This window comes from Serinus canaria, chromosome 19, assembly GCF_022539315.1.
Source record: "Serinus canaria isolate serCan28SL12 chromosome 19, serCan2020, whole genome shotgun sequence".
Lineage (NCBI taxonomy): Eukaryota > Metazoa > Chordata > Aves > Passeriformes > Fringillidae > Serinus > Serinus canaria.
The window spans coordinates 2,755,608-2,769,602 of record NC_066332.1 but is presented as its reverse complement, the minus strand read 5'-3'; the positions used below and the strand labels follow the sequence as shown (position 1 = coordinate 2,769,602).

General features: G+C 47.7%; 1 protein-coding gene across 1 annotated transcript in view; it reads left to right on the top strand.

Annotated features, from left to right (window-relative positions):
• PPM1E (protein phosphatase, Mg2+/Mn2+ dependent 1E) overlaps window positions 1-12,362 on the top strand; it is a 58,152-nt gene extending 45,790 nt beyond the window's left edge. The window contains exons 2-7 of the mRNA XM_018919218.3: window positions 1,867-1,985; window positions 6,233-6,432; window positions 7,779-7,967; window positions 8,453-8,596; window positions 8,851-8,944; window positions 9,213-12,362. Coding sequence (XP_018774763.2) covers window positions 1,867-1,985; window positions 6,233-6,432; window positions 7,779-7,967; window positions 8,453-8,596; window positions 8,851-8,944; window positions 9,213-10,273 — 1,807 coding nt within the window. The 3' untranslated portion in view covers window positions 10,274-12,362. The remainder of the gene's footprint in view (window positions 1-1,866; window positions 1,986-6,232; window positions 6,433-7,778; window positions 7,968-8,452; window positions 8,597-8,850; window positions 8,945-9,212) is intronic.
• The last annotated feature ends 1,633 nt before the right edge of the window (window positions 12,363-13,995 follow it).

Here is a 13,995-nt window from a genome sequence, read left to right as displayed (position 1 = left end):
TCAAACTTAATTCATAGAAGCAGAGCACTTTTAGGCTTGACTTAATACCCTCCCAGAGTTATTCCAGGATTGCTACAATGCAACTGTGGGTGTTCTAAACACACCTACGCTGCCAGAGAATCAGGAAGGATGTACTTAAAATCCTTTAATTTATCTAATAACATCTTTAGCAGCTTTTTGTGTAGGTTTAGCATTGTAATGGAAATGCTCTTTTTGGCTGGATATAGAGCTGCTGTGTGGAAATGGAACACGTGAACAGCACTTGGAGCTGGGGGGAAAATACTCTGACCTGCTAGAGCCCCTGTAAATGCACCTCCCACTTGTGCCATTGGTCACTGCAGTTAAAATAATACCTAAAATTTCAGCTACAAGAGTTCATGGCTTTGGGTACCCACAGACATTGCTGTGCACCCTCCCAGGCCCAGGCAGAGCAGAAATCCCTCCTCTCTGGGCTATTTTTTCTTTGCTGTTTGGGTCCTGAGTCTACTTTAGCCACTGCTTTGCCCCAGTTCCTAACCAGGTTCCCTCTTTGCCCATCAGTGAATGTTCCTGAGGGTTCTTTACAAGTGACACAAAACAAGTCCGGTTTTTCAGCTGGTCAGGGAAGCCCTGGACTGGAAAGGAGCTCAGATTCCTGCGGGTGCCCTGCTGGTAACTGCTGGGATAATTCTTCTATCCCGGGCACTGCAACCTCTCCCTTTTTGGGGAATCTCATGTGACACGAGCAGAACCAGCACCACTGCACCACAAACCTCTCTTGGTGAGCCAAATAAAGACAGAAAAGACGAGACAGGAAATCAGCTCCTCCACGTGCCAGCAGCAAGGGATGTGCCGGGGTTTTCCTCCGGATGGGAACGGGATCAGAGCCCTGAGCTGGGCTGGGAAGGGCCGGCCCTGAGGCAGCTGATTCCCCCCAGCAGCTCGGAATCGTGCCTGGGAATTCCAGGGAAAAGCCTCGGATGGGTGGGGCCCTAACGAGGTGCTGTGTGACTTCCAGAGCTTCCTAATAGTGTTAGACAAAGCTATTTCTTGTTAACCTTATCCTTTAATCATTTATAGACATGTTGAACAGAAGAACTAGGTTAAGGAAGTGTTGTTCATTGCCTGTTCCCTGGATTTCTGCCTTGGAATTCTGTGGTTGATGGATGGTTTCTGGGCTGAAATTGGCTCTGTGTCTCCCTGTGGCCCTGTGACCATGGAATGTCTTGGGAAAGACACCATTACTCCAGTAAAATCTGTGGAAATTGGAAGTTTCAGGCTGTGTCAGCAGGAGACACCTGGAGAAGTTGGGGCTGACCAATGGGAAATGCAAAGTTACACATAAATTAAGAGGTATTAAATTCCTCTTGAATAAGAGAATGTACATTAAAATGGCCTTGGCTTTCTATAGATTAATTAACCTTTGGGGGATACCAGGTTTAATTAAATACACTGAGTTAAAGCCACTTCACTCTGGGTAGAAATCATTCCTGAGGGAGCTTTTTAACCTTAACTTCCAGTGCTCCTCAGAGAGCCTTTGGACACTTTGAAATCTGAGGAATTCTGGAACTCTGACTCCAAATCTTAGGAGAAACTGGACTTGAGTTAAAATTGTACCATACATATGTAAAATATGTACAGTTGTGTGACAGACTCTGGAGGGTTCAAGTCTAGATTTGAAAAGAATTTAAATAGAGGTTAGGAACTGAAACATTAAAACTGAAGAACCAGGGAACAGAGGAGTGAAAGAGGGCAACCAAAACCCATCAGTGAGTCTGAGGCCTTGCTGCAGGGCTCAGCCAAAGAACCTTGGTGAAAAATACACTCATGTTACCTTGCTGAATCACACTAAAACATCTTTTTGTGGTTTCTCTTTTTCCTTTCCAGTAATTGCCCCTCATTCCTGGCCTCTGCTTTAGCCAGAGCCACTTCAGATGAAGTCCTGCAGAGCGACCTCTCGGCGCATTTCCTACCCAAGCACGTGGACAACGCCGACGGCATCATCCGTAAGTGCCACCCAAATCCCACCCCTGGGCTGCAATTCTGGGACAGGAACACCCCACAGGGATGGAAAAAGCTTCATGGGGACCTCATCACCACTCCTGCTAGAGCTGCTGGTCTAATTTCTCAGTCAAAGAACCAAACCTTTGGAATCACTCTTCTGAGTGCATTTTCATGGCTGTGTCTGATGGCCCTGAATCTCTCTCTCAGCACTTTATACAATGTGGTTCTGCTGAGAAGTGCCAGTTGTCCTCCCTCATCCTTGGAGCAAAGTCAAATTTATGTGGGAAGAGATAATTTAATTCTGAATTATTTCAGTCAGTGTGGTTTTTACTATGGCTTGTAAGGGTTTTTTTTATGGTTTTAGCAAAAGGTAGTATAAAGAGATTTTGTGATTAAAAGGAAGAAAATTCCTTTTCCTCATTTATCTATGTTAGCTGACAAGATTTTTGCAGCCTCCAGCTCAAGGTCATGCACCCTCACTCATTTCAGGAGTGTACTGGCCTAAATAACCTTGAAAATTAGCTGGGTTGTTCATTACAACAAAGACCAATGTTTCTCACGTGAATTCTGTCATTTGATCTTGAAAATACAGTCCCCAAACCACTTTGTCCGTTCCCTCATTTTTTGATTTAAAAAACCCCTGTAAATTATTCTGGGGATAAAGAGGATCTATAAATCTGGCTCTTCAAAAAGGAAGATTTTGCTGTATTCCCCAGAGGCCCTTGGAAACCTTAGGAACAGAAAAACATGCTCTGGGTTCCCTTTCTGTAGGTATTGCTGCCTCCTCCTGCTGAGCAGGTAAATGGAATAGATTTGTCATTGTTCTGGCTGAGCAGCCTTCATTAATTTCAAATTGAGATCTCTGAAACTTGCATAAATATTTGACAGTCTCCAAGGAAATGTTGACTAAGCCTCCACACAGAATATCTACAGAATTCAACAAAAAAGGGAAAAAGAAAGGAAAAAAAGCCACCACAAAACCCTCACACCTCCAGAAATTGACATTTAAATATATCTAAGGCTGTAAGACAGAGGCAAACATAGATTGAGATGGGAACAGACTGGAGCAGGCACTAAGAATAGGGCTCCAGATGCAGTTTGGTGAGGTGAATTGTCCTAATGAGGGTACTTGGAAATAAAATATCCCTTTGCTGATGCAGTGTGAGTGTTAAATTGTGAGGGTTTAGGGGGAGAGGAAGAGAGGAAACATCCTCTGGCCCTGTAGTAAAGCAACAGCTTCATAAAACCCTGCAATTTCAACTCATCTAAGTGATAATTTTCCAAAACAGGACATCAGCTCGAGTGTCATAAAATGACAGAATCACAGAAAGGTTTGGGACATTAAAGATCAAGTCCCACCCCTGCCATGGGACACCTTCCACCATCCCAGGTTGCTCCAAGGTCCATCCAGGCTGGCCTTGGGCACTTCCAGGGATCCAGGGGCAGCCACAGCTGCTCCATCAGTGCCTCTTCAGCCAGGCTTGGCCCAGCAAATCCAGACAAAGCTGGTGGCAGCAGCAGCTCCCCCCTGGAGAGCCTTCCAGGGAGTCCTTGAGAAGCCTGGGCTGGTGCTGAGAGGAGATCTGCCCTCAGTGGTGCCACACAGGGAGACTTCAGTGCTCTGGAAGAAAGCAAAGTGTGGCAGGTGGTGAAAATGGGATTTCTACATCTTGAAGTTTGGTGCTTAGAGTTCACTGTGCCCTGATGCTGTTTGAGCTGCTGCAGAATGTGAAACCAAGCTGAATTTCACTGCCTGGCTTTAATATCCAGTTCTATGTCAGGTTTTATAATGTACCCAAAAAGATTTTTACTCTGTGTAATACAAGGAGACATTTACCTGATTTGCCTCAAGTTTGAATTTGCTGAAAGATAAAAAAAAAGCTATTTCAAATTTCCTTAGTGGCACATTTCACTCTGAGAATTGCAACGTGACAAATCATGTCCTGTGCTTTGGAGTGGTGAAAGCAGCTCTTGGTGTGGAAAGTAATGAGAAACTCCATGACAGAAGAATGCAAATCTTAAAAGAAGAAAAACTGGTTGGAGTCCACAAATGTAGGATTGCAAGATTAGGGGTCTGTTGTATTTGGGGTGACCATGTGTTTTTGGATATCTGAGCCACAGGCCATGACTCTTCTCTTCTGGCTGCAAGAGATTTTCCATGAGACCTGAACGATGTTGGATTTTTTTTTGAAAGGTCAGGTTAAGAACATTTAGGTTTGGGGTTTGTTTGTGGAGGAAGAGAATCTGGTGGAAGTTTGGCATTGTTCAGGAACCACCAGAGGCTGGATAGCAGGACCATGTGACCTGGTGGGGGTATCAAATTTCCAGGAGATGTCACAAAGCAAATCATAATGTCCATTACCCAGTTGTTCCAGGTTCTAGGAGATGGATCCTACAGATATCCAAAGGGATCTACAGCTCCTAGATTAGGAAAACCTTGGTCTTGATTGTGACCCCCATTGTCACACTGTCCATGTTGTCACCACAGCTCATAAAACTGGCACTAAAAAACAGGACCTGATTCCTGGTATCCTTTCTACTCTCCTGCCCTGTCATCTTTGGGAACAATGCCTGAGCTGGATTTCCCACTCACTGTGGTGCAGCTCAGCATTACCTCCAACCTTGGGGATTTGGGAGCAGCAGGAGGGAAATGAAATTCTCCATGACACAACTGCAGTGCCAGCTGAGTCAGCTCTGGCTCAGCGTGGCAGCATTAACAATTGATGAGTAATTTCCAGCTGTGAGGGGGTGGTTTTTATTGTGGCATTTTATTATTCTCCTGTTTTAACCTCACGAGCAGTTGCTGATGATGCTGACACCACACAAGGTCCCCTGGGAAGGGCAGTGAGGATCTCAGCAGGGTCACTGGGTTCACTGCCACCCTCCTGCAGAGGTGCCACAGGTGACTCTGCCACGTGCCCACCTCCCTTCACCCTGCCCAGTGGGGAGGAATGGGAGAGCAAACTCTGTGGGCTTTCCTCTGGAAAATACAACTTGGACACCTCAGGCTGGATGTGTTCTCTCTTTAAATACATTACCCAGAGAGATTTCTGGTGGCCCCAGCCAGAGCAGCACAGGTGGGGTGAGGAACCCCCCTCACACTGTGGCAGTGCTGGGATGACCCTGCTGTTTGATTTCCACCCCTTGGTTTTAAAACTGTGTGATCAAGCAGCCAAGCTCCCTTTTGCTTATTTATCCAGTGTATTTTCAGTTCAATGCCTCTTGATTGAACCAACTCATAATCAACAGAGCTGGGACAATCTCTTGCCCCTAAGGGTCTTGGCCCCCTGGTAATTGTAGACCTAGGAGAGAAATTTGTAACTGCTGCTTTTAGGCTCTTCACAGAATTCCTGTGAACTGAGAGATGCTGCAACTCCCTCCTCTCCTCCCTGCCTGTGAGCCCCTCCCCTCCAGGAGTGATTGGCACTCCTGGATTGCTGCTGTTCAGCTTTGAAGATCCCTGCCTTTGGTGAGCCATCATGAACAAAGAGATGTGGATGTGTTCAGCTCTGATGCTGACTTCCTGTTTTCCTCTCCTGAATTTCAGAACAAATGTCAAGTGCCTGAATTTTCACGTTTTAAAATGACAATTTCTCAGGGTGCCAGTTCAGCATTTTCTTAAATTTGAGGCCTTTATGGTTTTCTCATTTGCTCATGCAGATTTCTCTGACACACTGTTGTCAGGAATATGGGAATAAGAGGAAATCAGTAAATAGCTAAGAAGGCACCTGTGCACTGCTGAAAGTGCACAAAACATCTTAAAATCACTCTACTAATTTCTGCAGATTCTTTCCACTGCCTTGACTCAGCTCTGCAATGAAATGGTGTTTAGAATAGAGAATTTGGTGCAAACCCAGCGTGTCATTGTCACAGAGGGTGGGTTCTGTAGGTGGCACCCTGTGCCATGACACAGTCCCTGTCAGAGCTGCACCACCCCGGGCAGGGTCACCCCAGGGATCCAACACTTTTTTTTCGTGCCTTTCCCTTTCTCTGCTGCTGCAAATGAGTTCCCCAAAGGCACAGGGAAATGTTTAAGTTAAAAAGACAAACAAACAATGAGCTGCTTACTGATGAATGCTGATTGTGGTGACTTTGGCTTCTTTTCATGCATCAGAGCCCAGAATTTCCCTGCTGACATCAACTGCTTGGCTAAAATGGTTTTGTTTCATCTCTCTAATGTATGCAAGGGAGAAAACTCTGACTTAATAACACTCTCAAGGCTTTCATCTGTGCTTTGTGCCTTCCTCAGAGATCGAGACGGTGAAGTTGGCCCGTTTAGTGTACAGCAAACTGCACGAGATCTGCAGCAGCTGGGTGAAAGATTTCCCCCTGCAGCCCAAGCCCCACCGCTACTACGAGACCTCCATCCACGCCATCAAGAACATGCGCAGGAAGATGGAGGACAAGCACGTCTGCATCCCTGACTTCAACATGCTCTTCAACCTCGAGGTGAGCACACACACATCCTGTGGTCAGTGGTTTCCATCCTGGGAAAGCAGGTTTTCCACTGAGGGAGTGAAGGGTGATGGACCTGAGGAGGGTTGGCAGTTGGTTGCCTCACAGTTCATCTCTGGAGCTGCTCGGCAGCTGGGGTGGGTCTGCTCTGCTTTCCAAGCCTTCCTCTTGGGAGGAAGAAGCCAAAAGCAAAAATAAGGAAATTAAGTTAAACAAAACTTACAGGACTATGAGGTGCAGCTCACACAGAAATTTGAGTAGTTTGGTGGAACTGGGGCCTGTCTTCCCTTCCAATAATTTCTTGATGTGGCCATTGGTCAGACACTCATTCTTGCTTTCCCTTTGAGATATAAAACTGGACACTCAGGAATGGAAAGTAAAAGAAAATGACAAGAATTTTACCTTAAGGATCAAATTGCTGCATAATTACTTTTTTATTACACCCTGTCACTTTAATAACCATCTTCTGCCCCATCCACATTCTTACCTTTAAAAGATACTAATGCAAACAGAGGCAGATGTTTCCTTTGCCTGTCAATTGTCAGCTTTCTTATTCCAATTTGTGTTGGAGCCCATTACCTAAAAATTACAATGTGCAAATATTCCAGTCACTGAGCTGGCTGTCAAGGTTGAATTGGCTCTGTCAGTGAGTTGGTGCTATGTGTGTGAGCTGTGGAGTTGCTGTCTCCTGGTACCACGTTGTTCCTCTGAACAGAGGAGGGGAAGCTGAGAAAGCTGCCTTGAAGATGAGTGATTTTGCTGTATTTGATTTGTGAATGTAATCACAGATTTCTGATGAGAGAGCACATGCAGTTTTTTTAAAACACAGGCATCTAAGATGATATATTTTAGATTTAAGGAAAAAAGAAGAGTGAAAGCAAAGACTGGCTGGCTTCACATTTTAACTGTACTGGCATTTTATCCCTGGTGGATTCCAATCATGATGTAGACTTCATGCAAACTGTATTGGATGTTCTTCTCTCTGTGGTTTTTGCAGTCACAAAATCTCCTGCACAATTTGATGAGAATGGCACTTCCTATTTGAGTTGTGTGACTGAGCTGTAACAAATGGGACCTAAGGAGCACTGAGAGCACCACACAGGGGATTCTGGCAGGGCATCTCTTGCACTTTGCAGGTAGAATTCAACAGCGAGGTGGAAACTGCCCACTGATGCAAGTGCAGGTGGTCAGGGCAGTTTGCTTTTCCAGTGGAGACTCTGTCTCTAATTGCAGTTTAATGAGGACAGCACAAATCCCAGGTTCAAAGCTTTAAGGCAATCCAATGAGCTGTTTGTGTTGCTTTCACCTGAGTTTTTTCCTCCCTGTGTTTCCTCTGGCAGGACCAAGAAGAACAAGCTTATTTTGCAGTGTTTGATGGTCATGGAGGAGTGGATGCTGCCATCTATGCCTCCATCCACCTGCACGTGAACATGGTCCACCAGGAGATGTTCCAGCAGGACCCGGCCGAGGCTCTGTGCCGAGCCTTCCGCGTCACCGACGAGCGCTTCGTGCAGAAGGCAGCCAGGGAGGTGAGGGCCCCTGAGGGCATCACCCTGCAAATCCATCCTGCCTTTCCAGAGAGGGGCTCAGCCACAGTGGAATCAGCACAGAGCTCTCCATGCCCCACTGGTGCCTTTCTGTCCATAGCTTCACATCCCATCAAAATGTCAGCTCCTGCTTCTCACAGCTTCCAGCTCCTCTGAAGGATGCTGCTGCCATTCCCACCCTCACCTGCTGCCAGGCTCAGCCCTCAGGGTCACCAACACACAGCTGGGCCTGTCAGCAGCAGGAGCAGGCCAAGCAGTGCCCAGCTCCTGGCAGGCAGGTCCCATGCCAGGGATGTCATTGGTGTCCAGCCAGGTTGGCTCCAAGGGGCTGTGAGTGAGCAGTTGTAGCTGTAGGGAAAGCACTGCCTGTTCCTCCCTGGGAATAGGCTCTGGGCTGCAGTTTCATCGTGTTCTGTCCCTGAGTTAAGTAAGGAAATGCTTTGAAATGGAAATGTATTTTTTTCCAGAGTCTGCGCTGTGGAACCACCGGGGTGGTGACTTTCATCCGAGGGAATATGCTGCATGTGGCTTGGCTGGGGGACTCCCAGGTCATGCTTGTGAGGAGAGGCCAAGCTGTGGAGCTGATGAAACCCCACAAGCCAGATCGAGAGGTGAGAAGGGCCTGTCTAAGCACCCCTGGGCAGTGACCAGCACAGGTCAGCTGTGGGGGAGCACTGCCATGCCAGGATCTCTGTGAGCAGCAGAGCACGTTCCACTCATCCTGCCTTGTTTGGATCCGTGGCAAATCCTTTGACTCATGGAGCCTGTCGTGTTTGTGAAAATCCAGATGTTGATGGGAGGGTTGAGTGTGTGATGCAGCTCTGACTGCTCTGTCCTGTGTTCTCTCTCTTGTGTTGCTGCTCAGGATGAGAAGAAGCGAATCGAGGCCCTGGGCGGCTGCGTGGTCTGGTTTGGAGCCTGGAGGGTGAACGGGAGCCTCTCTGTCTCCAGAGCTATTGGTAAGAGAGAGCCTTCATTCCTTTTTGAGACTTGCTTTGCTTTTTAACTATAAAATTTTAATTTTCTAGTCATCAAAACTTGACATACAGCTGAAGACAGACCTATGAGCAATAACCTCTATTTTCCCCCTACAGTCTGAGGGAATAATTTCCAAATAATTGCTTTAACTTGGGGTAAGAGTCATTGGCTCCACAGTGAGTTAATAAAGGGCTGCTGGAAACTGTGGCTGGAAACCCACAGTTGTGTTTCTCTGCTGTTCTTCCACAGGGGATGCTGAGCACAAGCCATACATCTGTGGGGACGCAGACTCTGCCTCCACGGTGCTGGATGGCTCTGAAGACTACCTCATTCTGGCCTGTGATGGCTTCTACGACACAGTCAACCCCGATGAGGCGGTCAAAGTGGTGGCTGACCATCTGAAGGAGAATAATGGTGACAGCAGCATGGTAGCACATAAATTGGTGGCATCTGCTCGGGATGCCGGCTCCAGCGACAACATCACGGTCATCGTGGTGTTCCTCAGGGACATGAACGCGGCGGTCGCGGTCAGCGAGGAGTCGGACTGGACGGAGAACTCCTTCCAAGGGGGGCAAGAAGACAACGGGGAAGACAAGGAGAACCATGGAGACTGCAAACGGCCCTGGCCCCAGCACCAGTGCTCAGCTCCTGCAGATTTAGGCTATGAAGGACGAGTGGACTCCTTCACCGACAGAACTAGCTTAAGCATAGGGTCCAGCGTTAACCCCTTGGATGATCAAGGCTATTTAGACCTGACAAAAACAGAAACTAGTACACCTCAGAGTGCCAAATGTCTGCCACCAGTCCAAGCGTTTAGTCCTGGCATACCAAAGAGTGCGGGTTCGATCGGCAGCTCCCCGGAGAAGAGCGAGTTCGCGGAGCTCAGCGCGTCCTGGGGCTGCGGGCGGAGCGATCGCAGGGGGGACGCCCCTCTGAGCTCGGGGGCTGCAGGGCAGGGCACCTACAGGGTCAGGGGCTTATCCCCCGTCTCCTTCGGGCTGGAAGATGAACTGTTCCAATCCTTGGGAAAAAGAGCTGCGTTCCCTCATTTCCGGCTCTGCAACGGGAAGAGGCGGCGAGGAGCCAGGCTCAAACCAAAGTTTCACACGCCGCTCTGGGCTCAGGAGCCTTCCCAGGGAGAAGGATCCGGCCTGCCCTTCCCTGCCCGGGGCCGCAGGAGCAGGAGGGCGTTGGCCCGACCCTCCCCGTGGCGGAGGCTGCCCAGCCACGGCTCTTACAGCGAGTGTTTGATTCGAAGACAAAGTCATTGTATACCAGACCCACACCTTCATCAATGCTGTAAAATGTAACCACCCCCTCGTGTTCCCCTGTCAGACTCCCAAAGTAGACATTCCCAAAATAAAACTGGCATCATCAGAAAGCGGAAAAAAAAAAAAAAAAAAAAAAAGAGGTGGGCATTTCCGAACTGTACTCAGTCCCCTGCCAAGCTCAACCCCTGTGTAAATAGAACTAGGAATTAACCAATGTAGTCGTTTGGATCTCTAACAAAGTTTGGTGGTGGTGCCACCCCCAGCAATGCCGCAGCCGCCCGACCACCCGCACACACGAGTGTCCAGCCACATCCAGCAGGGAGAGCCCAGCAGCCGCTGCACGTGGACAGACAACGCCAGGGCACGGTCCTTACACACGCAGAAGGTTGCACCTGCCTGAGAAATGTCTGTGGAGCAATACTCAAAGAACGATCTGGGTTAGAACTGCCAAATTTTTTTAGAGCGGGGGGAAGTTTCCTTAGAGTCGAGGTGTGGGGTTTTTTTGGGTTTTTGTTTTTCCTTTCGTGTTCTGCTTTCTGTTTGTTCCAGGTGAGCGTTAAGATGAATTAGAGAATTACATCCACTTTTGCAGGTAGACGACTAAAAGCCATACAGGGTTTACCAGGTACCTTAGGAATGGACACACTAAGCTCCTGCTGCTCTGGTCTCAGACTCCCATCGAGGTACAGACTCATCATTTACCTTTTTTCTTTTTCCATGTAATATAAAATGCAGAGTATGAAGAAAGCTTTTCTTGCAGTTAAAAATATAATATTTCCTATAGCTGGAGGTGCAGTGTAGGGAATTTCATATCTTTCTGGTGCTTTTCGTGGCATTTTTCTCATTTCTCAGTTTAGGAAATTGTTCTCAATGAGTTGAACATGACTGTGCTTAATGCTTTGAGCCAACCTCTTCCCACCTTAACTTCATCTCAGGTCTTAAAAGAACCCAACCCGTGGAGGTGTCCAGTCCCACCCTCTGTCCCCGCCCGTCCCAGCGGAGATCAGGAGCTGTTGGATGAGCTGTGTGGTTCTGGTGAGGATTCCCAGGTGGCAAAGGCAGCATTTCACAGCCAGTGGCAGCAGGAAGGACGCAGCACCAGGGCTGCGTGTTCAGGTGTGTAGGGAAGGATGCCGGAGCAATCCAGAGGGGATGCAAATGCCGAGGATGCAGCAGAGCAGGGGCTGCGCTGGGGCTTCAGCGGAGAGAGAGGAACTCAGTGCCCGGGCAGAGCTCTGCTCCGGCTGCCCCGGGCCCAGGAGGGCCAGGGAGGAACTCGGCTGCCCTTCTTTGCAAAAGCAGCGGCCACCAGCCCCTCCCCGCTCCCGAGGTGAGGTCACGCCCTTAGGGGAGCCGCTAATTGGGACGTAAAAAAGCGGCCGATTCCCATCAGCTCCACTAAGTCCAGATCCCGTTCCTACCCTTTGTTACAGCGATGCATTGGGAGGAGGATGAACAAAATAAGTCTTCATAGGCACTTAGCGAACAACTCATATCATTTTAGCAGTAACAATAGCAGTATTAGTGTTTAGCTAGAATTTGCAAAGTATTTTAATATTAAATAGTCAAGAAAATTATTCAACATGACAAGATGGCGAGGCTTGAATTCTGCCAATTTCCTCTGCTTCTCTCTTTGATGCACTATTTTAAAAGCAATCTGATGAACAGCAAAAGGCTTTGTGAGCAACCAGGAGTTGGAGTGTGGCTTTAGATTCCTTTGATCTTTTTCAGACTTTGTTTTAATCTTACGGGATCATTGGCTCTTATCTGCCATCTTATTCTGCCTTAGCTGTTGTCAAGGTTCTCTTTAGCTGCAGCTTCTGTTCCAAGTCAGATTTACCGAGGAAATTTGAGAAACCATGAAATGGTAAAATATGCAACTCTGGGGCATCTCTGCGGTGCCTTTGTTTTAAATTATTCACAGTAATAATGACTCACTGAAAGTCCATCTTTAGCTGTCATCTTCTGGAGAGAAAGGTGGTGTAAGTGCAATTCTTGATGTGAGTAAATTAGAATGCAAACCCGTCACGGATGATAAAACTTCTTCCCAGTCTGCAGGAGCAGTTGAAGAGCACTGGACTGCATGTGTGCTGTTTTGGGAAGGATCTAGCTTTTTTAGGTGTGGATTCATAAATGGTAATTCTGCGACTCATCCCATTTATCTTGCTAGGAGAAAAAAGCCAATCCACCATCGTAGTTGCAGTGTGGTCAGGTAAAACCATTGTATAGATAGAGCAAGTGTTCATTTCTTCACTAACTGCATATTTATAGAGTAGATAGGAACCATTTGTAAGGTAAGTCCTTTAAAGTTCTATAATATTAAAAGTAGTGGTTATTGGTCTGATTATGCTGCTCTTGATTCTACACACTAGACAAAAAGCAGTGCTTGTGAAATGCAGTGTTTTCTCTTAATGCCACTGGTGATAGGAAGTAGTTCCTTCAGTTCAAACTCCTGTGCCCTTATCTGCTGCTTGCTGACGTAAGCAATAATCCCTCTCTAACGGTATCTAAGTGTTCTGTATCTCGTACCTTGATCGTCTATCTGGTGACAGTGTAAAATATTAGGCTAATAGAGAAGTATCTCATTGTATTTATTAACTGTTGATACTGAGATTTAGTCTGTGACCTGTGTTTTGTATTTTTATCGTGTATCTTAGTGGTGGTGAAAATTTGTACATCGAATCTTTCCAATAAAGAGCTGAAGTATCCCTTTTCCGCGTTCACACAACCCCGCATCCCTCTCGGTCGACGTGGTGACCGTGGTTGCAGAACCAGGAGGTAGCAGTGACAACATGACTTTAGTTTTGTTCTGTTTCACTTGTGGTGGTTTTGAGGAAGGGGCTCGGGGCTGGTTTGCCTGGAGCTGCTCAAGACTCGCTCGTAAGCTCTTCACTGTGAGCGCCGCGGGGCTCCCGCGCCGGAGGGGCCGCGGTGTTTTCCCAGCGCTGAGGAATGTGTGCGGTGCAGAGAGCAGAACAGCACCAGGGCAGGGAGCTCTTCACCCATTCCATTTGCACTAGAGGTGGGTGGAAACGCACGTGTGGAACTTTTCTTTACCTAGAAGTGCCATCCATTGTCCTTGCGAGTGAGAACCGTTCCGTAGCTGAGCTGCAGCGCTGGAGGACAATGTCCAAGCAGACTTTAACTTACACCACGTTTCTGGTGGTGCATCATCCTAGAAACTCCACCTGTTTTTGGAGCACTGTGTGTCAGTTGTCCCATGGGCAGATGAGGCACAAGGAGTCGTGTGCACAGACATGGCTGCTGTAGTTCAGGTCCACTCTCTCCTCACCAAATCCTCCCGACCCCAAGATTCTGTGGGAATAAAGCAAAATGAGAAAGATTGGTCTAAATTAGGGGCTGTTTTAGCACAATTTCTTCACTAGGCACTCAGTCACATAAACAAAGCCATCCAAGGGGATACTGCAGCTTTGTTCATGTCTGTAATTTAGGGCAATCTTTCTTTAATTCACATCCTCTTTGCGACAGGAACAAAACTCTCTACCCTCGTATCATGTGCAATAATAAGGAAGCATTAACAGGACCTCGGAGCCCGATGTCCGTGCCCCTCTCCAGCCCTGGCACCCCAGCCATGGCACAGCCCTTGCCAGCATTAAAGACAAACAAGCCCCACCTGTCAGGGTCTCGTACAACCCTTGTCGTGTCCGGTCTTTCCTCTCCTTCCCTCTGAAGACCCCTCGGGATGAGAGCAGGGGAGGTGGCTGAGCTCACCCCGAGTGCTGCTGCTCGTGGCCAGCCAG